Source organism: Oncorhynchus mykiss, chromosome 3, assembly GCF_057628025.1.
Source record: "Oncorhynchus mykiss isolate SJ-2025 chromosome 3, ASM5762802v1, whole genome shotgun sequence".
NCBI classification, from domain to species: Eukaryota; Metazoa; Chordata; class Actinopteri; order Salmoniformes; family Salmonidae; genus Oncorhynchus; species Oncorhynchus mykiss.
Window position 1 is genome coordinate 96,877,269 of NC_143024.1, and position 19,976 is coordinate 96,897,244.

Here is a 19,976-nt window from a genome sequence, read left to right on the forward strand (position 1 = left end):
TCTTTGTTTTTCAGGAATGAAGATACAACGCATAATAAATATCTTTGGGTTTTGTAAAGGCAGATCTGAAATGCTTCTGATGCGTCGTGACGTATTTCATTATGTCATCTTCACAGAGTCTTGTCCCGCTGCTGAACGGACAAGCAGGGCTGGGAAAAGAACCCAACTGGCATACTTGAGTAAAAGTAAAGATACCTTCGTAGAAAATGACTCAAGTAAAACTTTAAGTCACTCAGTAAAATACTACTTGAGTAAAATTCTAAAAGTATTTGGTTTTAAATATACTTAAGTATCAAAAGTAAAAGTATAAATCATTTCAAATTGCTGACATTAATCAAACCAGACGGCAAAACTATTATTATACTTTTTTTTTAGGGATTACCAGGTGCACACTACAACACGCAACGTCATTTACAAACAAAGAATGTGTTTAGTGAGTCCTCCAGATCAGAGGCAGTAGGGATGACCAGGGATGTTCTCTGTTTAGTGAGACCATCAGATCAGAGGCAGTAGGGATGACCAGGGATGTTCTCTGTTTAGTGTGTCCTCCAGATCAGAGGCAGTAAGGATGACCAGGGATGTTCTCTGTTTAGTGAGTCCTACAGATCAGAGGCAGTAGGGATGACCAGGGATGTTCTTTGTTTAGTGAGTCCTCCAGATCAGAGGCAGTAGGGATGATCAGGGATGTTCTCTGTTTAGTGAGTCCTCCAGATCAGAGGCAGTAGGGATGACCAGGGATGTTCTCTGTTTAGTGAGTCCTCCAGATCAGAGACAGTAGGGATGACCAGGGATGTTCTGTGTTTAGTGTGTCCTCCAGATCAGAGGCAGTAGGGATTACCAGGGATGTTCTCTGTTTAGTGAGCCCTCCAGATCAGAGGCAGTGGGGATGACCAGGGATGTTCTCTGTTTAGTGAGTCCTCCAGATCAGAGGCAGTGGGGATGACCAGGGATGTTCTCTGTTTAGTGAGTCCTCCAGATCACACTAAACAGAGAACATCCCTGGTCATCCCTACACTACACCAGCTGTATCCAGACCACTCCATAGTACACTACACCAGCTGTTTCCAGACCACTCCATAGTACACTACACCAGCTGTATCCAGACCACTCCATAGTACACTACACCAGCTGTATCCAGACCACTCCATAGTACACTACACCAGCTGTATCCAGACCACTCCATAGTACACTACACCAGCTGTATCCAGACCACTCCATAGTACACTACACCAGCTGTATCCAGACCACTACATAGTACACTACACCAGCTGTATCCAGACCACTCCATAGTACACTACAACAGCTGTATCCAGACCACTACATAGTACACTATACCAGCTGTATCCAGACCACTCCATAGTACACTATACCATGCTAAATGGCATACACTGTATGTCAACCTTGACAACAAAGGAGTAGGTGTGGCCAATAGCACTGACTGGCTGTGCAAGAACCAAGGATATGTCTAAAGCAGGATCCGTTTCCTTCCTGAGTAGAGCAGTCTGGCTGAAGAGGAAGAGCTATGACCTAAGATGGCATCTATATCTCAGATATACACCCCACAGGACAGCTGGAGGAAGTGACAGAATCCCAATGTCAAGAGACAGACAGACAGACAGACAGACAGACAGACAGACAGACAGACAGACAGACAGACAGACAGACAGACAGACAGACAGACAGACAGACAGACAGACAGACAGACAGACAGACAGACAGACAGACAGACAGAGACGGGAGAGAGAGAGAGAGAGAGAGAGAGATCGGGGAGAGAGAGAGAGAGAGGGAGAGAGAGAGAGATCAGGGAGAGAGAGAGGGAGAGAGAGAGAGAAAGAAGGAGAGAGAGAGAGAGAGAAAAAGAAGGCGAGAGAGAGAGATGGGGGAGAGAGAGATAGAGAGATGGGGGAGAGAGAGATAGAGAGATGGGGGAGAGAGAGAGGGAGAGAGAAAGAAGGAGAGAGAGCGAGATGGGGGAGAGAGAGATAGAGAGAGAGAGGGACTGGCAGACACAGAGAGAGGGCAATCTACGCAATTATAGAACTAATTCAGATTTGGCTAAAACTAATTGAATGTGTCATTGAACCAATTGCACTTTATGGCAGTGAGGTTCACTTGCAAAACAAGATTTCACCCAATGGGACAAACACCTCATTGAAACCCTGCTTGCAGAGTTCTGTAAGATTTCCCTTTCCACCGTAGTGGACTGGACATGTCCAGAAGAAAACTACAAACAATACATGCAGGGCAGAATTAGGCCAAGACCCCACAGAGCCCCAGGACAGCAACACAATTAGACCCAACCAAATAATAATTACGAGACACATTGGAAAGAACTAACAAAAAAACAGAGCAAACTAGAATGCTATTTGGCCCTAAACAGAGAGTACACAGTGGCAGAAAACATGACCACTGACCCAAAATTACGCAAAGCGTTGACTATGTACAGACTCAGTGAGCATAGCCTTGCTATTGAGAAAGGCCGCCGTAGGCAGACATGGCTTTCAAGAGAAGACAGGCTATGTGCACACTGCCCACAAAATGAGGTGGAAACTGAGCTGCACTTCTTAACCTCCTGCCAAATGTATGACCATATTAGAGAGACATATTTCCCTCAGATTACACAGATCCACAAAGAATTCAAAAACAAATCCAATTTTGATAAACTCCCATATCTACTGGGTGAAATACCACAGTGCTCCATCACAGCAGCCAGATGAATGACCTGTTGCCACAAGAAAAGGGCAACCAGTGAAGAACAAACACCACTGTAAACGTATTTTCCCTTGTGTCCTTTAACTATTTGCACATTGTTACAACACTGTATATAGACATACTATGACATTTGAAATGTCTTTATTCTTTTGAAACTTCTGTATGTGTAATGTTTAATGTTCATTTATATTGTTGTTTATTTCACTTTGTATATTATCTACCTCACTTGCTTTGGCAATGTTAACACATGTTTTCCATGCCAATAAAGCCCCTTGAATTGAATTGAATTGAATTGAATTGAGAGAGAGAGAGAGAGAGAGAGAGAGAGAGAGAGAGAGAGAGAGAGAGAGACAAAGAGAGAGAGACAAAGAGAGAAGAAAAAGAGAAATAAATGCCACCAGTCAGACCAGGGAGTGGGCTAGGCTTTATCAGGTTACTCATTTAACAAGAGCCTGCGGAGTCTAACACAGCTTCAACCCAGATTTACAGGTTCCTACTTCAAAGACAGGGAACTGTCTTCGGAAAGTATTCAGACCCCTTAACTTTTTGCAAATGTATAATCCTGTCTCTGAATTGTCCGAGACGGGATGGTGTCGAGGGGTACCAAAACATATCTGCAGCATTGAAGGTCCCCAAGAACACATCATTTTTAAATGGAAGAAGATTGGAACCACCAAGACATGTTTTGAGAGAGCTGGCCGCCCGGCCAAACTGAGCAATCGGGGGAGTAGGGACTTGGTCAGAGAGGTGACCAAGAATCCGAGATGGGAGAACATTCCAGAAGGACAACCATCTCTGCAGTAATCCACCAATTAGACCTTTATGGTAGAGTGGCCAGATGGAAGCAACTCCTCAGTAAAAGGAACATGACAGCCCACTTGGAGCTTGCCAAAAGCCACTTAAAGACTCTCAGACCATGAGAAACAAGATTCCCTAATTTGATGAAACCAAGACTGATTGGCCTGAATGCCAAGTGTCACAAACCTGCCACCATCCCTACTGTGAAGCACGGTGGTGGCAGCATCATACTGTGGGGGTCTTTTTCAGCGGCAGGGACTGGGAGACTAGTCAGGATCGAGGCAAAGATGAACAGAGCAAATTACAGAGAGATCCTTGTTGAAAACTTTCTCCCGAGCGTTCAGGATCTCAGACTGGGGCGAAGGTTCACCTTCCAACAGCACAACGACCATAAGCACACAGCCAAGACAACGCAGGAGTGGCATCGGGACACGTCTCTGAATGTCCTTGATTGGCCCAGCCAGAGCCCGGACTTGAACCCGGTCGAACATCTCTGGAGAGACCTGAAAATAGCTGTGTAGCAACACTCCCCATCCAACCTGACAGAACTTGAAAAGATCTGCGGAGAAGAATTGGAGAAACTCCCCAAATATAGGTGTGCCAAGCTTGTAGCCAACAGGGCCAACAGGTTGAACAGGGCGAACAGGGCCAACAGGGTGAACAGGGCCAACAGGGTGAACAGGGCCAACAGGGCCAACAGGGTGACAGGGCCAACAGGGCCAACAGGGTGACAGGGCCAACAGGGTGAACAGGGCCAAAAGGGTGAACAGGGCCAAAAGGGCCAACAGGGTGACCAGGGCGACCAGGGCCAACAGGGTGACCAGGGCCAACAGGGCCAACAGGGTCAACAGGGCCAACAGGGCCAACATAGTGAATAGGGTCAACAGGGCCAACAGGGTGAACAGGGCCAACAGGTTGAACAGGGTGAACAGGGTCAACAGGGTCAACAGGGTCAACAGGGTCAACAGGGCCAACAGGGCCAACAGGGTCAACAGGGTCAACAGGGTCAACAGGGTCAACAGGGCCAACAGGGTGAACAGGGCCAATAGGGTGAACAGGGCGAACAGGGCCAACAGGGCCAACAGGGCCAACAGGGCCAACAGGGTCAACAGGGTCAACAGGGTCAACAGCTGGTGAAGGAGAGGTTCAGACATACATTTTGTTGGATTGATCAAGCTACCCTGCAAACAATAACTAATCATTAGGAAGTCACAAAATGGTTGCCTAAAGTCATCAAGACGTTGTGTCACGGTTCTCTGGAGGTTTTGTCTAGTTCCCGGTTGGTCCCGGGGACGTCACCTGATGGTCACAAATAAACATTCTCCTTTTTTTTTTACCCAAGGCACACACATCCTAGTTTCTCTACACACACACCCTTGTTACTGTTGCCAAGCCCATCAAGGCTCTGATTGGTGAACCACTGATCCACTCACAGCTCTTCGTCTTTAGGCAATGCTATGGACACCCAAACACATAGAGTGTTTTCAACGTACAGTGTTTTCAACGTACAGTGTTTTCAACGTACAGTGTTTTCAACGTACAGTGTTTTCAATGTACAGTGTTTTCAATGTACAGTGTTTTCAATGTACAGTGTTTTCAACGTACAGTGTTTTCAACGTACAGTGTTTTCAATGTACAGTGTTTTCAATGTACAATGTTTTCAATGTAAAGTGTTTTCAATGTACAGTGTTTTCAATGTACAGTGTTTTCAATGTACAGTGTTTTCAATGTACAGTGTTTTCAATGTACAGTGTTTTCAATGTACAATGTTTTCAATGTAAAGTGTTTTCAATGTACAGTGTTTTCAATGTACAGTGTTTTCAATGTACAGTGTTTTCAACATAGTGTTTTCAATGTACAGTGTTTTCAATGTACAGTGTTTTCAATGTACAATGTTTTCAATGTAAAGTGTTTTCAATGTACAGTGTTTTCAATGTACAGTGTTTTCAATGTACAGTGTTTTCAATGTACAGTGTTTTCAATGTACAGTGTTTTCAATGTACAATGTTTTCAATGTAAAGTGTTTTCAATGTACAGTGTTTTCAATGTACAGTGTTTTCAATGTACAGTGTTTTCAACGTACAGTGTTTTCAACATAGTGTTTTCAATGTACAGTGTTTTCAATGTACAGTGTTTTCAACGTACAGTGTTTTCAACATAGTGTTTTCAATGTACAGTGTTTTCAATGTACAGTGTTTTCAATGTACAGTGTTTTCAACGTACAGTGTTTTCAACGTACAGTGTTTTCAACATAGTGTTTTCAATGTACAGTGTTTTCAATGTACAGTGTTTTCAATGTACAATGTTTTCAATGTACAGTGTTTTCAACGTACAGTGTTTTCAACATAGTGTTTTCAATGTACAGTGTTTTCAACATACAGTGTTTTCAATGTACAGTGTTTTCAACGTACAGTGTTTTCAACATAGTGTTTTCAATGTACAGTGTTTTCAATGTACAGTGTTTTCAACGTACAGTGTTTTCAACATAGTGTTTTCAATGTACAGTGTTTTCAACATACAGTGTTTTCAATGTACAGTGTTTTCAACGTACAATGTTTTCAACATAGTGTTTTCAATGTACAGTGTTTTCAACATACAGTGTTTTCAATGTACAGTGTTTTCAATGTACAGTGTTTTCAACGTACAGTGTTTTCAATGTACAGTGTTTTCAATGTACAGTGTTTTCAACGTACAGTGTTTTCAACATAGTGTTTTCAATGTACAGTGTTTTCAACGTACAGTGTTTTCAACATAGTGTTTTCAATGTACAGTGTTTTCAATGTACAGTGTTTTCAATGTACAGTGTTTTCAATGTACAGTGTTTTCAATGTATAGTGTTTTCAACGTACAGTGTTTTCAACATAGTGTTTTCAATGTACAGTGTTTTCAACATACAGTGTTTTCAACGTACAGTGTTTTCAACATAGTGTTTTCAATGTACAGTGTTTTCAACATACAGTGTTTTCAACGTACAGTGTTTTCAACGTACAGTGTTTTCAATGTACAGTGTTTTCAACGTACAATGTTTTCAATGTACAATGTTTTCAACGTACAGTGTTTTCAATGTACAGTGTTTTCAATGTACAGTGTTTTCAATGTACAGTGTTTTCAACGTACAGTGTTTTCAATGTACAGTGTTTTCAACGTACAGTGTTTTCAACATAGTGTTTTCAATGTACAGTGTTTTCAACATACAGTGTTTTCAACGTACAGTGTTTTCAACATAGTGTTTTCAATGTACAGTGTTTTCAACGTACAGTGTTTTCAACATACAATGTTTTCAATGTACAGTGTTTTCAACGTACAGTGTTTTCAACGTACAGTGTTTTCAACGTACAGTGTTTTCAATGTACAGTGTTTTCAATGTACATATATGACACACCTTGAGGAACATGACGACATTCTGTATATTTATTCACATACTAATTATTCAATGTCCTCCCCTTCAACATGTCCTCCCCTTCAACATGTCCTCCCCTTCAACATGTCCTCCCCTTCAACATGTCCTCCCCTTCAACATGTCCTCCCCTTCAACATGTCCTCCCCTTCAACATGTCCTCCCCTTCAACATGTCTTCCTGCTGTGCCACCATGTCTGTATCAATGACTGATTTCACCTGTATTCCTACACATTGCACTTCAAAATAAATCTCAGCTCTTGAAAAAAATACACTGAAGAAACACTAGTATATTTATCATAGTGATTCAGGAGTAATATTAAAACAGAATAATAACCCACACAACTATACTGAAAATCCTAACATAAATTACTGAAATAAGTAAAGGAAATCAATGATGACAGAACAGTCTGATAAACTGATGGAACTCTGTCGCTAAGAGCAGAGATGTATTATAGCTAATGAATGTGTAGGGGACTATGCCTGATGCTTTCTGCTAGTGCCAATAAGATTGGCTATAGGCTGTACTGGTGCTATTAAGAAATAAGATGTACTGTTGTTTGCTCAATTAAGTTGAGAATTTTGATAACTAAAAGAGAGAGTCTTTCCATTGTCTTCTCTTTAGAGCAATAGCCATTTGCTTTCCAAAATATGTTTTCCAGTGATTGTATTTTGAAATATTGCGAAATGTCTGGCTGGGCCTCTCTTCTTTTCACTGACAGTCGCAACTCAGCAATAATCTATTTGTATTGTATTTACTATGGATGCCCATAAGCTGCAGGCAAGGCAGCGGCTACTCTTCCCGGGGTTTATTATGGATCCCCATTAGTTCCTGCCAAGGCAGCAGCTACTCTTCCTGGGGTTTATTATGGATCCCCATTAGTTCCTGTTGCCAAGGCAGCAGCTACTCTTCCTGGGGTTTATTATGGATCCCCATTAGTTCCTGCCAAGGCAGCGGCTACTCTTCCTGGGGTTTATTATGGATCCCCATTAGTTCCTGCCAAGGCAGCGGCTACTCTTCCTGGGGTTTATTATGGATCCCCATTAGTTCCTGTTGCCAAGGCAGCAGCTACTATTCCTGGGGTTTATTATGGATCCCCATTAGTTCCTGTTGCCAAGGCAGCAGCTACTATTCCTGGGGTTTATTATGGATCCCCATTAGTTCCTGCCAAGGCAGCGGCTACTCTTCCCGGGGTTTATTATGGATCCCCATTAGTTCCTGTTGCCAAGGCAGCAGCTACTCTTCCTGGGGTTTATTATGGATCCCCATTAGTTCCTGCCAAGGCAGCGGCTACTCTTCCTGGGGTTTATTATGGATCCCCATTAGTTCCTGCCAAGGCAGCGGCTACTCTTCCTGGGGTTTATTATGGATCCCCATTAGTTCCTGTTGCCAAGGCAGCAGCTACTATTCCTGGGGTTTATTATGGATCCCCATTAGTTCCTGCCAAGGCAGCGGCTACTCTTCCTGGGGTTTATTATGGATCCCCATTAGTTCCTGTTGCCAAGGCAGCAGCTACTATTCCTGGGGTTTATTATGGATCCCCATTAGTTCCTGTTGCCAAGGCAGCAGCTACTATTCCTGGGGTTTATTATGGATCCCCATTAGTTCCTGCCAAGGCAGCAGCTACTCTTCCTGGGGTTTATTATGGATCCCCATTAGTTCCTGCCAAGGCAGCAGCTACTCTTCCTGGGGTTTATTATGGATCCCCATTAGTTCCTGCCAAGGCAGTAGCTACTCTTCCTGGGGTTTATTATGGATCCCCATTAGTTCCTGCCAAGGCAGCGGCTACTCTTCACAGGGTTTATTATGGATCCCCATTAGTTCCTGTTGCCAAGGCAGCAGCTACTCTTCCTGGGGTTTATTATGGATCCCCATTAGTTCCTGCCAAGGCAGCAGCTACTCTTCCTGGGGTTTATTATGGATCCCCATTAGTTCCTGCCAAGGCAGCAGCTACTCTTCCTGGGGTTTATTATGGATCCCCATTAGTTCCTGCCAAGGCAGCAGATACTCTTCCTGGGGTTTATCATGGATCCCCATTAGTTCCTGCCAAGGCAGCAGCTACTCTTCCTGGGGTTTATTATGGATCACCATCAGTTCCTGCCAAGGCAGCAGCTACTCTTCCTGGGGTTTATTATGGATCACCATCAGTTCCTGCCAAGGCAGCAGCTACTCTTCCTGGGGTTTATTATGGATCACCATCAGTTCCTGCCAAGGCAGCAGCTACTCTTTCTGGGGTTTATTATGGATCCCCATTAGTTCCTGTCAAGGCAGCAGCTACTATTCTTGGGGTTTATTATGGATCCCCATTAGTTCCTGCCAAGGCAGCAGCTACTCTTCCTGGGGTTTATTATGGAGCCCTGTTAGTTCCTGCCAAGGCAGCAGCTACTCTTCCTGGGGTTTATTATGGATCCCCATTAGTTCCTGTCAAGGCAGCAGCTACTCTTCCTGGGGTTTATTACGGATCCCTTTTAGTTCCTGTCAAGGCAGCAGCTACTCTTCCTGGGGTTTATTACGGATCCCTTTTAGTTCCTGTCAAGGCAGCAGCTACTCTTCCTGGGGTTTATTATGGATCCCCATTAGTTCCTGTCAAGGCAGCAGCTACTCTTCCTGAGGTTTATTATGGATCCCCATTAGTTCCTGTCAAGGCAGCAGCTACTCTTCCTGGGGTTCAGCAACATTAAAGCAGTTATACATTTTAAAAACCATTACAATACATTGATAACACATTTCACAACATATTTTAAGTGTGATGCCCTCAGAGCTCTACTCCTCTACCACACAAACTCCATGTGTTCGTGTGCATAGTGGGTATGTTATGGTGTGTTAGTAGTATGCATGGGGCTGTGTATTTTGTACTGTTGACCAAATAGCTTCCTGTTTAAAACAATACAGCTAACAGAGACTGTAATGATCCTCTATGGCCAAATCACGCTTTAGTAGCCTATTGTGAATGACTGTATTTATCGCTGTATAGACAGGAGTAGGCTAATGAGGCTATATAATTGACTTCAGGGAAAGCTTCCCCTAGACTTATGGACGCAGCGGGGATGCTCTCTTCCATACCCTTTACCATGTCATTTAACACCAAGGTTGCAGTAGAGATGGTGCTATGACCCAGGCCTGATACCAGACTGGTGGACACTTAGAAGACCATTTCGAGAGAGGGAGATAATTATTTAGGTCGATGGGTTCACCATCGAGGGAGCACATGGGCCGCGTTCCAGCAGTACAAACTCAGACACGCTCATCATCTGGCTCCTCCCATCATCTGGCTCAAACCCAGACACGCTCATCATCTGGCTCCTCCCATCTAGCTCCTCCTCCCTCCTCCCATCTGGCTCCTCCCAGGAGGGAGGAGGGTAGTCTCCTCTGATACCAGAGGATGTGGGAACATCACGTAAGAGAGGTCAGATGTAATCAACCTTGAACTTCTACTCTCCTTTCTCCAGCCAACAACGGTGATCTAAAACAACCTGATTCCACAGAGCTTTGATTGGAGTGGTTAAGATGATTAAAGGACTCTCTTTGACGTTCAGACGTCCTGAATCAACACTTTGCGGCTGAGCCTTTGTTGCTACTAGACGTTTTCACTTCATAATAACAGCACTTACAGTTGACAAGGGGACAGCTCTAGCAGGGCAGAAATTTGACGAACGGAAAGGTGGCATCCTCTGACGGTGCCACGTTGAAAGTCACTGAGCTCTTCAGTAAGGGCCATTCTACCACCAATGTTTGTCTATGGAGATTGCATGGCTGTGCGCTCAATTTTATTTACCTGTCAGCCATGGGTGTGGCTGAAATAGCCGAATCTACTCATTTGAAGGGGTGTCCACATACACTATATATACAAAAGTATCTGTGTCATCGGTGTGACAAGCGGTGTGATAACCGGTATGACAAGCGGTGTGACAAGCGGTGTGATAACCGGTATGACAAGCGGTGTGATAACCGGTATGACAAGCGGTGTGACAAGCGGTGTGATAACCGGTATGACAAGCGGTGTGACAAGCGGTGTGATAACCGGTATGACAAGCGGTGTGATAACCGGTGTGACCAGCGGTGTGATAACCGGTGTGACCAGCGGTGTGATAACCGGTATGACAAGCGGTGTGACAAGCGGTGTGATAACCGGTATGACAAGCGGTGTGATAACCGGTATGACAAGCGGTGTGACAAGCGGTGTGATAACCGGTGTGACAATCGGTGTGACAAGCGGTGTGATAACTGGTGTGACCAGCGGTGTGATAACCGGTGTGACCAGCGGTGTGATAACCGGTGTGACAAGCGGTGTGATAACCGGTGTGACAAGCGGTGTGATAACCGGTGTGACAATCAGTGTGATAACCGGTGTGACAATCAGTGTGATAACCCTAACATACCCTGTTAAACAACCAGACTGGATTTAATTCATCTGAAATGCAACAACCTTCTGGGCACAGACGTCAGTTCATCATCTAGTTTTGATTTACATTTGGTTGAGTTGTCAACTAACGTGAATTCAACAAAAAAAGGTTACCATGTCATTGGATTGAGGTTAAAAGTTGGGTGAGAAAAAGGCAACATTCCCTTGTGTTGATGACTTGTTGCAAATCCAACCAGTTTTCCACGTTGATTCAACGTCATCACATTACTTATTTTTTTTAAATGACGTAGAAACAATGTTGATTTAACCAGTTTTTGGACTGTGGGAAGTGAAGGGAGGATTACATTAACTCCCTCACAGAGACCCATTGGAAGGGAGGATTACACTAACTCCCTCACAGAGACCCATTGGAAGGGAGGATTACATTAACTCCCTCACAGAGACCCATTGGAAGGGAGGATTACACTAACTCCCTCACAGAGACCCATTGGAAGGGAGGATTACATTAACTCCCTCACAGAGACCCATTGGAAGGGAGGATTACATTAACTCCCTCACAGAGACCCATTGGAAGGGAGGATTACATTAACTCCCTCACAGAGACCCATTGGAAGGGAGGATTACATTAACTCCCTCACAGAGACCCATTGGAAGGGAGGATTACATTAACTCCCTCACAGAGACCCATTGGAAGGGAGGATTACACTAACTCCCTCACAGAGACCCATTGGAAGGGAGGATTACATTAACTCCCTCACAGAGACCCATTGGAAGGGAGGATTACACTAACTCCCTCACAGAGACCCATTTGAAGGGAGGATTACACTAACTCCCTCACAGAGACCCATTGGAAGGGAGGATTACACTAACTCCCTCACAGAGACCCATTGGAAGGGAGGATTACATTAACTCCCTCACAGAGACCCATTGGAAGGGAGGATTACACTAACTCCCTCACAGAGACCCATTGGAAGGGAGGATTACACTAACTCCCTCACAGAGACCCATTTGAAGGGAGGATTACACTAACTCCCTCACAGAGACCCATTGGAAGGGAGGATTACACTAACTCCCTCACAGAGACCCATTGGAAGGGAGGATTACACTAACTCCCTCACAGAGACCCATTGGAAGGGAGGATTACACTAACTCCCTCACAGAGACCCATTGGAAGGGAGGATTACACTAACTCCCTCACAGAGACCCATTGGAAGGGAGGATTACATTAACTCCCTCACAGAGACCCATTGGAAGGGAGGATTACACTAACTCCCTCACAGAGACCCATTGGAAGGGAGGATTACACTAACTCCCTCACAGAGACCCATTGGAAGGGAGGATTACACTAACTCCCTCACAGAGACCCATTGGAAGGGAGGATTACACTAACTCCCTCACAGAGACCCATTGGAAGGGAGGATTACACTAACTCCCTCACAGAGACCCATTGGAAGGGAGGATTAAAATTAAAAGTATTATTAGTGAGTCTGTTGATCTCGATTTTACAGTAAAATGTGTGTCTGGTGATCAAGGTTTTTGTTGACGCTCGTTTGAACCCTTTAATGTGCATCTGTGGGGTGCTTCCTATGGAGACAGCCAGTTGGGTTCTGTCCCTACTCTCTAACACATCCTCTCAGTCCCAAAGGCTGAATCCTAACCCTAAAACTCATTAGCTGGAGTCACCAGATAAACACACTGAGTCCTGTCCACTATCCACTCACTAACTCACTCCTGGCCTGTCTGCTGCCAGGTACTGCTGTCCTGTTCTGGAGCATCCTGTTCTTCTGGGTGGGTGTATTTGAGGTGAAGAGAGATTTATGTGAACAGGGGCCTCTCTCCTTGTGTTCTTGTCTCTCTGCATACACACATCCTGACAGATGAAAACCTCATTAGGCACACTCACGCTACTCAGCCAGTGCTTTTTGCTGAACCACTTCCAGACAGAATTTGATCTATTCTGGACCAGCCACTCTTAAATAGTACGCGGGCCAGTACAGGTAAAACACCTTCACACTAACGAGATGGCAACCAGCACAGGTGTAACACATACTGACTAACGAGGTGACGCAGATCGGTGCACCCTACTTGCTAACGAGCTATTCAAAACATAAATGGAAAAACCAAAACTTGTAACATTATTGATGTGTATATGAATGTGTATGGTGCATATTGATGTATAGTGATGTGTATATAGTGATGTGTATATAGTGATGTGTATATAGTGATGCTTATATTGATGTGTATATAGTTATGTATATATAGTGATGTGTATATAGTGATGTGTATATAGTGATGTGTATATAGTGATGTGTATATAGTGATGTGTATATAGTGATGTATATATTGATGTGTATATAGTGATGTGTATATAGTGATGTGTATATAGTGATGTGTATAGTGATGCGTATATTGATGTGTATATAGTGATGTGTATATTGATGTGTATATATTGATGTGTATATCGATATGTATATAGTTATGTATATATTGATGTATATAGTGATGTGTATATTGATGTGTATATAGTGATGTGTACAGTGATGTATATCGTGATGTATATATTGATGTGTATATAGTGATGCGTATATTTATGTGTATAGTGATGCGTATATTGATGTATATAGTGATGTATATACTGATGTATATACTGATGTGTATAGTGATGTGTATTTTGGCGTGTATATATTGATGTATATAGTGATGTATATAGTGATATATATAGTGATGTGTATATTGATGTGTATATAGGGATGTGTACAGTGATGTATATAGTGATGTGTACAGTGATGTCTATAGTGATATCTATAGTGATGTGTATAGTGATGTATATAGTGATGTGTATAGTGATGTATACAGTGATGTGTATAGTCATGTATATAGAGATGTGTATAGTGAAAATAACGAGACCTTGGTCTCAGCATTGACTCTCTGTCTAAATAAAGACACCTTGGTCTCAGCATTGACTCTCTGTCTAAATAAATAGACCTTGGTCCCAGCATTGACTCTCTGTCTCAGCATTGACTCCCTGTCTAAATAAAGACACCTTGGTCTCAGCATTGACTCCCTGTCTAAATAACGACACCTTGGTCTCAGCATTGACTCCCTGTCTAAATAAAGAGACCTTGGTCTCAGCATTGACTCCCTGTCTAAATGAAGACACCTTGGTCTCAGCATTGACTCCCAGTCTAAATAAAGAGACCTTGGTCTCAGCATTGACTCTCTGTCTAAATAAAGACACCTTGGTCTCAGCATTGACTCCCTGTCTCAGCATTGACTCCCTGTCGCAGCATTGACTCTCTGTCTAAATAAAGACACCATGGTCTCAGCATTGACTCCCTGTCTCAGCATTGACTCCCTATCTCAGCATTGACTCCCTGTCTCAGCATTGACTCTCTGTCTAAATAAAGACACCTTGGTCTCAGCATTGACTCCCTGTCTCAGCATTGACTCCCTGTCGCAGCATTGACTCTCTGTCTAAATAAAGACACCATGGTCTCAGCATTGACTCCCTGTCTCAGCATTGACTCCCTATCTCAGCATTGACTCCCTGTCTCAGCATTGACTCTCTGTCTAAATAAAGACACCTTGGTCTCAGCATTGACTCCCTGTCTCAGCATTGACTCCCTGTCTCAGCATTGACTCTCTGTCTAAATAAAGACACCTTGGTCTCAGCATTGACTCCCTGTCTCAGCATTGACTCCCTGTCTCAGCATTGACTCCCTGTCTCAGCATTGACTCTCTGTCTAAATAAAGACACCTTGATCTCGGCATTGACTCTCTGTCTAAATAAAGACACCTTGGTCTCAGCATTGACTCCCTGTCTAAATAAAGACACCTTGGTTTCAGCATTGACTCCCTGTATGAATAAAGACACCTTGGTCTCAGCATTGACTCCCTGTTAAAATAACGAGACCTTGGTCTCAGCATTGACTCCCTGTCTAAATAAAGGCACCTTGGTTTCAGCATTGACTCCCTGTATGAATAAAGACACCTTGGTCTCAGCATTGACTCCCTGTTAAAATAACGAGACCTTGGTCTCAGCATTGACTCCCTGTTAAAATAACGAGACCTTGGTCTCAGCATTGACTCCCTGTTAAAATAACGAGACCTTGGTCTCAGCATTGACTCTCTGTTAAAATAACGAGACCTTGGTCTCAGCATTGACTCTCTGTCTAAATAAATAGACCTTGGTCTCAGCATTGACTCCCTGTCTAAATAAAGACACCTTGGTCTCAGCATTGACTCCCTGTTAAAATAACAAGACCTTGGTCTCAGCATTGACTCCCTGTCTAAATAAAGGTTCAATAAAATAGATAGGTGTTGATTGTCACCCCGGTGCTTTCATCACGCAGGGCTGGACATGGGGTGAAAGGTTAGAGGGGATGCTAAGTGCTGACACTGGGTCACGGGGAGCAAGGGTAAGGGGTAGAGGGGTGGGGTGGAAGACAAGAATGGGACGACGAGTGAGAAGGGAGGAGTTTAACAATAGCGCCCTCATGATGACATCACAGGGGTCGTGAGTGTGTACTTAGACAAGACACATCACACCCTGGAAGGAAATGCATAGGGGAAAGAGATCAGGACTCTGGTTTTTGTCAGGGTTCAAAGGGTAGACTTCAGATACATTCTCTCTGTGTTTCCCATGTCGGGCTGGGTGGGCTCCTTTCATGCCTTATGACATAGGTAGGCATATGCCTCTACGAGTTATTGGTAACAATGTATGCCATTAGAAGGTTGATGGACCATGGGGAAGGTGATGTCATCCTTCACCATGAGATAGACTGCCTGGTCTATGTGCTGATGAGATCAACAGGGCTGGACTTAGATAGGTGGCTCCTCCTTGTGCATTAAACAACAGAAATTTAGAAGTGTGTAACGTGGAAATGTAGTAAACTTGTTTTAAATGGTCCTTTCCCAAGGACAGGCAGTCCAGCTGCATCCTGCAATTGAGCTATCCCAGCCCAGAGCAGAACTCATCAGTCTAGCTATCCCAGCCCAAGCAGAGCTCAGCGGTCGAGCTATCCCAGCCCAGAGCTCAGCTGTCGAGCTATCCCAGCCCAGAGCTCAGCAGTCGAGCTATCCCAGCCCAGAGCTCAGCAGTCGAGCTATCCCAGCCCAGAGCTCAGCAGTCGAGCTATCCCAGCCCAGAGCTCAGCCGTCGAGCTATCCCAGCCCAGAGCTCAGCCATCGAGCTATCCCAGCCCAAGCAGAGCTCAGCAGTTGAGCTATCCCAGCCCAAGCAGAGCTCAGCAGTCGAGCTATCCCAGCCCAAGCAGAGCTCAGCGGTCGAGCTATCCCAGCCCAGAGCTCAGCCGTCGAGCTATCCCAGCCCAGAGCTCAGCAGTCGAGCTATCCCAGCCCAGAGCTCAGCCGTCGAGCTATCCCAGCCCAGAGCTCAGCCGTCGAGCTATCCCAGCCCAAGCAGAGCTCAGCAGTCGAGCTATCCCAGCCCAAGCAGAGCTCAGCAGTCGAGCTATCCCAGCCCAAGCAGAGCTCAGCGGTCGAGCTATCCCAGCCCAGAGCTCAGCCGTCGAGCTATCCCAGCCCAGAGCTCAGGAGTCGAGCTATCCCAGCCCAGAGCTCAGCCGTCCAGCTATCCCAGCCCAGAGCAGAGCTCAGCCGTCCAGCTATCCCAGCCCAGAGCAGAGCTCAGCTGTCCAGCTATCCAAGCCCAAGCAGAGCTCAGCTGTCCAGCTATCCCAGCCCAGAGCTCAGCCGTCCAGCTATCCCAGCCCAGAGCAGAGCTCAGCAGTCTAGCTATCCCAGCCCAGAGCTCAACCGTCCAGCTATCCCAGCCCAGAGCTCAACCGTCCAGCTATCCCAGCCCAGAGCTCAACCGTCCAGCTATCCCAGCCCAGCCCAGAGCTCAACCGTCCAGCTATCCCAGCCCAGCCCAGAGCTCAACCATCCAGCTATCCCAGCCCAGCCCAGAGCTCAACCGTCCAGCTATTCCAGCCCAGCCCAGAGCTCAACCGTCCAGCTATCCCAGCCCAGCCCAGAGCTCAACCGTCCAGCTATTCCAGCCCAGCCCAGAGCTCAACCGTCCAGCTATCCCAGCCCAGCCCAGAGCTCAACCGTCCAGCTATTCCAGCCCAGCCCAGAGCTCAACCGTCCAGCTATCCCAGCCCAGCCCAGAGCTCAACCGTCCAGCTATTCCAGCCCAGCCCAGAGCTCAACCGTCCAGCTATCCCAGCCCAGCCCAGAGCTCAACCGTCCAGCTATCCCAGCCCAGCCCAGAGCTCAACCGTCCAGCTATCCCAGCCCAGCCCAGAGCTCAACCGTCCAGCTATCCCAGCCCAGCCCAGAGCTCAACCGTCCAGCTATCCCAGCCCAGCCCAGCCCAGAGCTCAACCGTCCAGCTATCCCAGCCCAAGCAGAGCTCAGAATGCCTATTGTGTCTGGTTGTGTCCCAATGCTGCTGCTGCTATTACTTACTACCAGGCTATAACACATATCCTGCTGCATAAAGTACTGTAAACCATATGCTAGCGTCTCACCCTTTACGAGCGAAATAACCCATTATTGTTTGTTTTTCATTTGCAGCAGGAGAGGACCGCTGTAAACACAATACAAAACATACGCGACATAAAAAGTGCTCACTGCTCGTAAAGATGTAACAAAGACGCTCCCGGTTCATGCAGTCACTTTGAAATGAAACAACGTTTTGGAGCTGCTACAATGCCTCAAAATACTTTGTTTAGACTTTTATCTTACCTTTACGAAGAAAGAATCCATTTAAAATAAATTATCCTCCACAAAACTCTTCTAATCTTAGATTCCAGGTACCACAGTAGCGCTGAGGCGGAATATGTAATTCCAGATGACTTCCACTCCCGAGCTGACGTCAAGATGAAAGAAGTTCCATCCGCACTCTTTCTTCTCAAAACGGGAATCCAGACCAGGTAAACCACGAATTCCTATTAACGGCCCAGTAAAAAAAGCAGTTGTTAACTGGATTTAAAAGACGTCAAAACAAACCGTCTGGGATAGGGCGCAGCCGCGTCCCGTGTATGCCGTGTCTGTGTATTCTAACCGGTATGAATGAGGACGGCGTATTGAGCTCTGTCATTGGAGGCGGAGCTTGAAGCGGTAGACCCCATGGAGCACGCCCTTATTGGAACAATGTAACAGCACTATCTGCTGATGATGAATTTGTTATCATAATTGTAATTTATATTATTAGTCGTTTAGTAGGTTGTAGTTATATACAGTAGTAGTTCTTATGTTATCAATCACATCACACTAAGAAACATGTAAAAAAAAAAAAAAAGGGTCCTGATTGCTGAAGCATATGTTGTTCAAGAGTCGGGGTTATTCAATCAGGGTTATCCAGGGTCAGGGTTATCCAGGGTCAGGGTTATCCAGGGTCAGGGTTATCCAGGGTCAGGGTTATTCAATCAGGGTTATCCAGGGTCAGGGTTATCCAAGGGCAGGGTTATCCAGGGTCAGGGTTATCCAGGGTCAGGGTTATTCAATCAGGGTTATCCAGGGTCAGGGTTATCCAGGGTCAGGGTTATTAAATCAGGGTTATCCAGGGTCAGAGTTATTCAGGGCCAGAGTTATCCAGGGTCAGGGTTATTCAATCAGGGTTATCCATGGTCAGAGTTATTCAGGGTCAGGGTTATCCAGGGTCAGGGTTATCCAGGGTCAGGGTTATTCAATCAGGGTTATCCAGGGTCAGGGTTATCCAGGGTCAGGGTTATTCAATCAGGGTTATCCAGGGTCATGGTTATCCAGGGTCAGGGTTATCCAGGGTCAGAGTTATTCAATCAGGGTTATTCAATCAGGGTTATCCAGGGTCAGGGTTATCCAGGGTCAGGGTTATTCAATCAGGGTTATCCAGGGTCAGAGTTATTCTGGGCCAGAGTTATCCAGGGTCAGGGATATTCAATCATGGTTATTCAGGGTCAGAGTTATCCAGGGTCAGAGTTATCCAGGGTCAGGGTTATCCAGGGTCAGGGTTATCCAGGGTCAGAGTTATCCAGGGTCAGGGTTATCCAGGGTCAGGGTTATCCAGGGTCAGGGTTATCCATGGTCCGGGTTATTCAGGGTCAAGGTTATCCAGGGTCAGGGTTATCCAGGGTCAAGGTTATCCAGGGTCAGGGTTATTCAGGGTCAGGGTTATTCAACCAGGGTTATCCAGGGTCAGGGTTATCCATGGTCAGGGTTATTCAACCAGGGATCTCCAGAGTCAGGGTTATTCATTCAGGGTTATCCAGGGTCAGAGTTATTCACGGTCAGACTTATCCAGGGTCAAAGTTATTCAATCAGGGTTATCCAGGGTCAGGGTTATCCAGGTTCAGGGTTATTCAATCAGGGTTATCCAGGGTCAGAGTTATTCAGGGTCAGAGTTATCCAGGGTCAGGGTTATTCAATCAGGGTTATCCAGGGTCAGAGTTATTCATGGTCAGGGATATCCAGGGTCAGGGTTATCCAGGGTCAGGGTTATTCAGGGTCAGAGTTATCCAGGGTCAGAGTTATCCAGGGTAAGGGTCAGAGTTATCCAGGGTCAGGTTTATCCAGGGTCAGGGTTATTCAACCAGGGTTATCCAGGGTCAGGGTTATCCAGGGTTAGGGTTTTCCAGGGTCAGGGTTATTCAGGGTCAGAGTTATCCAGGGTCAGGGTTATGCAGGGTCAGGGTTATCCAGGGTCAGAGTTATCCAGGGTCAGGGTTATCCAGGGTCAGGGTTATCCAGGGTCAGGG

At 45.5% G+C, this 19,976-nt stretch overlaps 1 protein-coding gene across 1 annotated transcript in view; it reads right to left on the reverse strand.

Annotated features, from left to right (window-relative positions):
- LOC110516739 (unconventional myosin-X) overlaps positions 1-18,341 on the reverse strand; it is a 254,271-nt gene extending 235,930 nt beyond the window's left edge. Inside the window, exon 1 of the mRNA XM_090230756.1 lies at positions 17,986-18,341. Coding sequence (XP_090086882.1) covers positions 17,986-18,006 — 21 coding nt within the window. The 5' untranslated portion in view covers positions 18,007-18,341. The remainder of the gene's footprint in view (positions 1-17,985) is intronic.
- Positions 18,342-19,976: the final 1,635 nt, after the last annotated feature.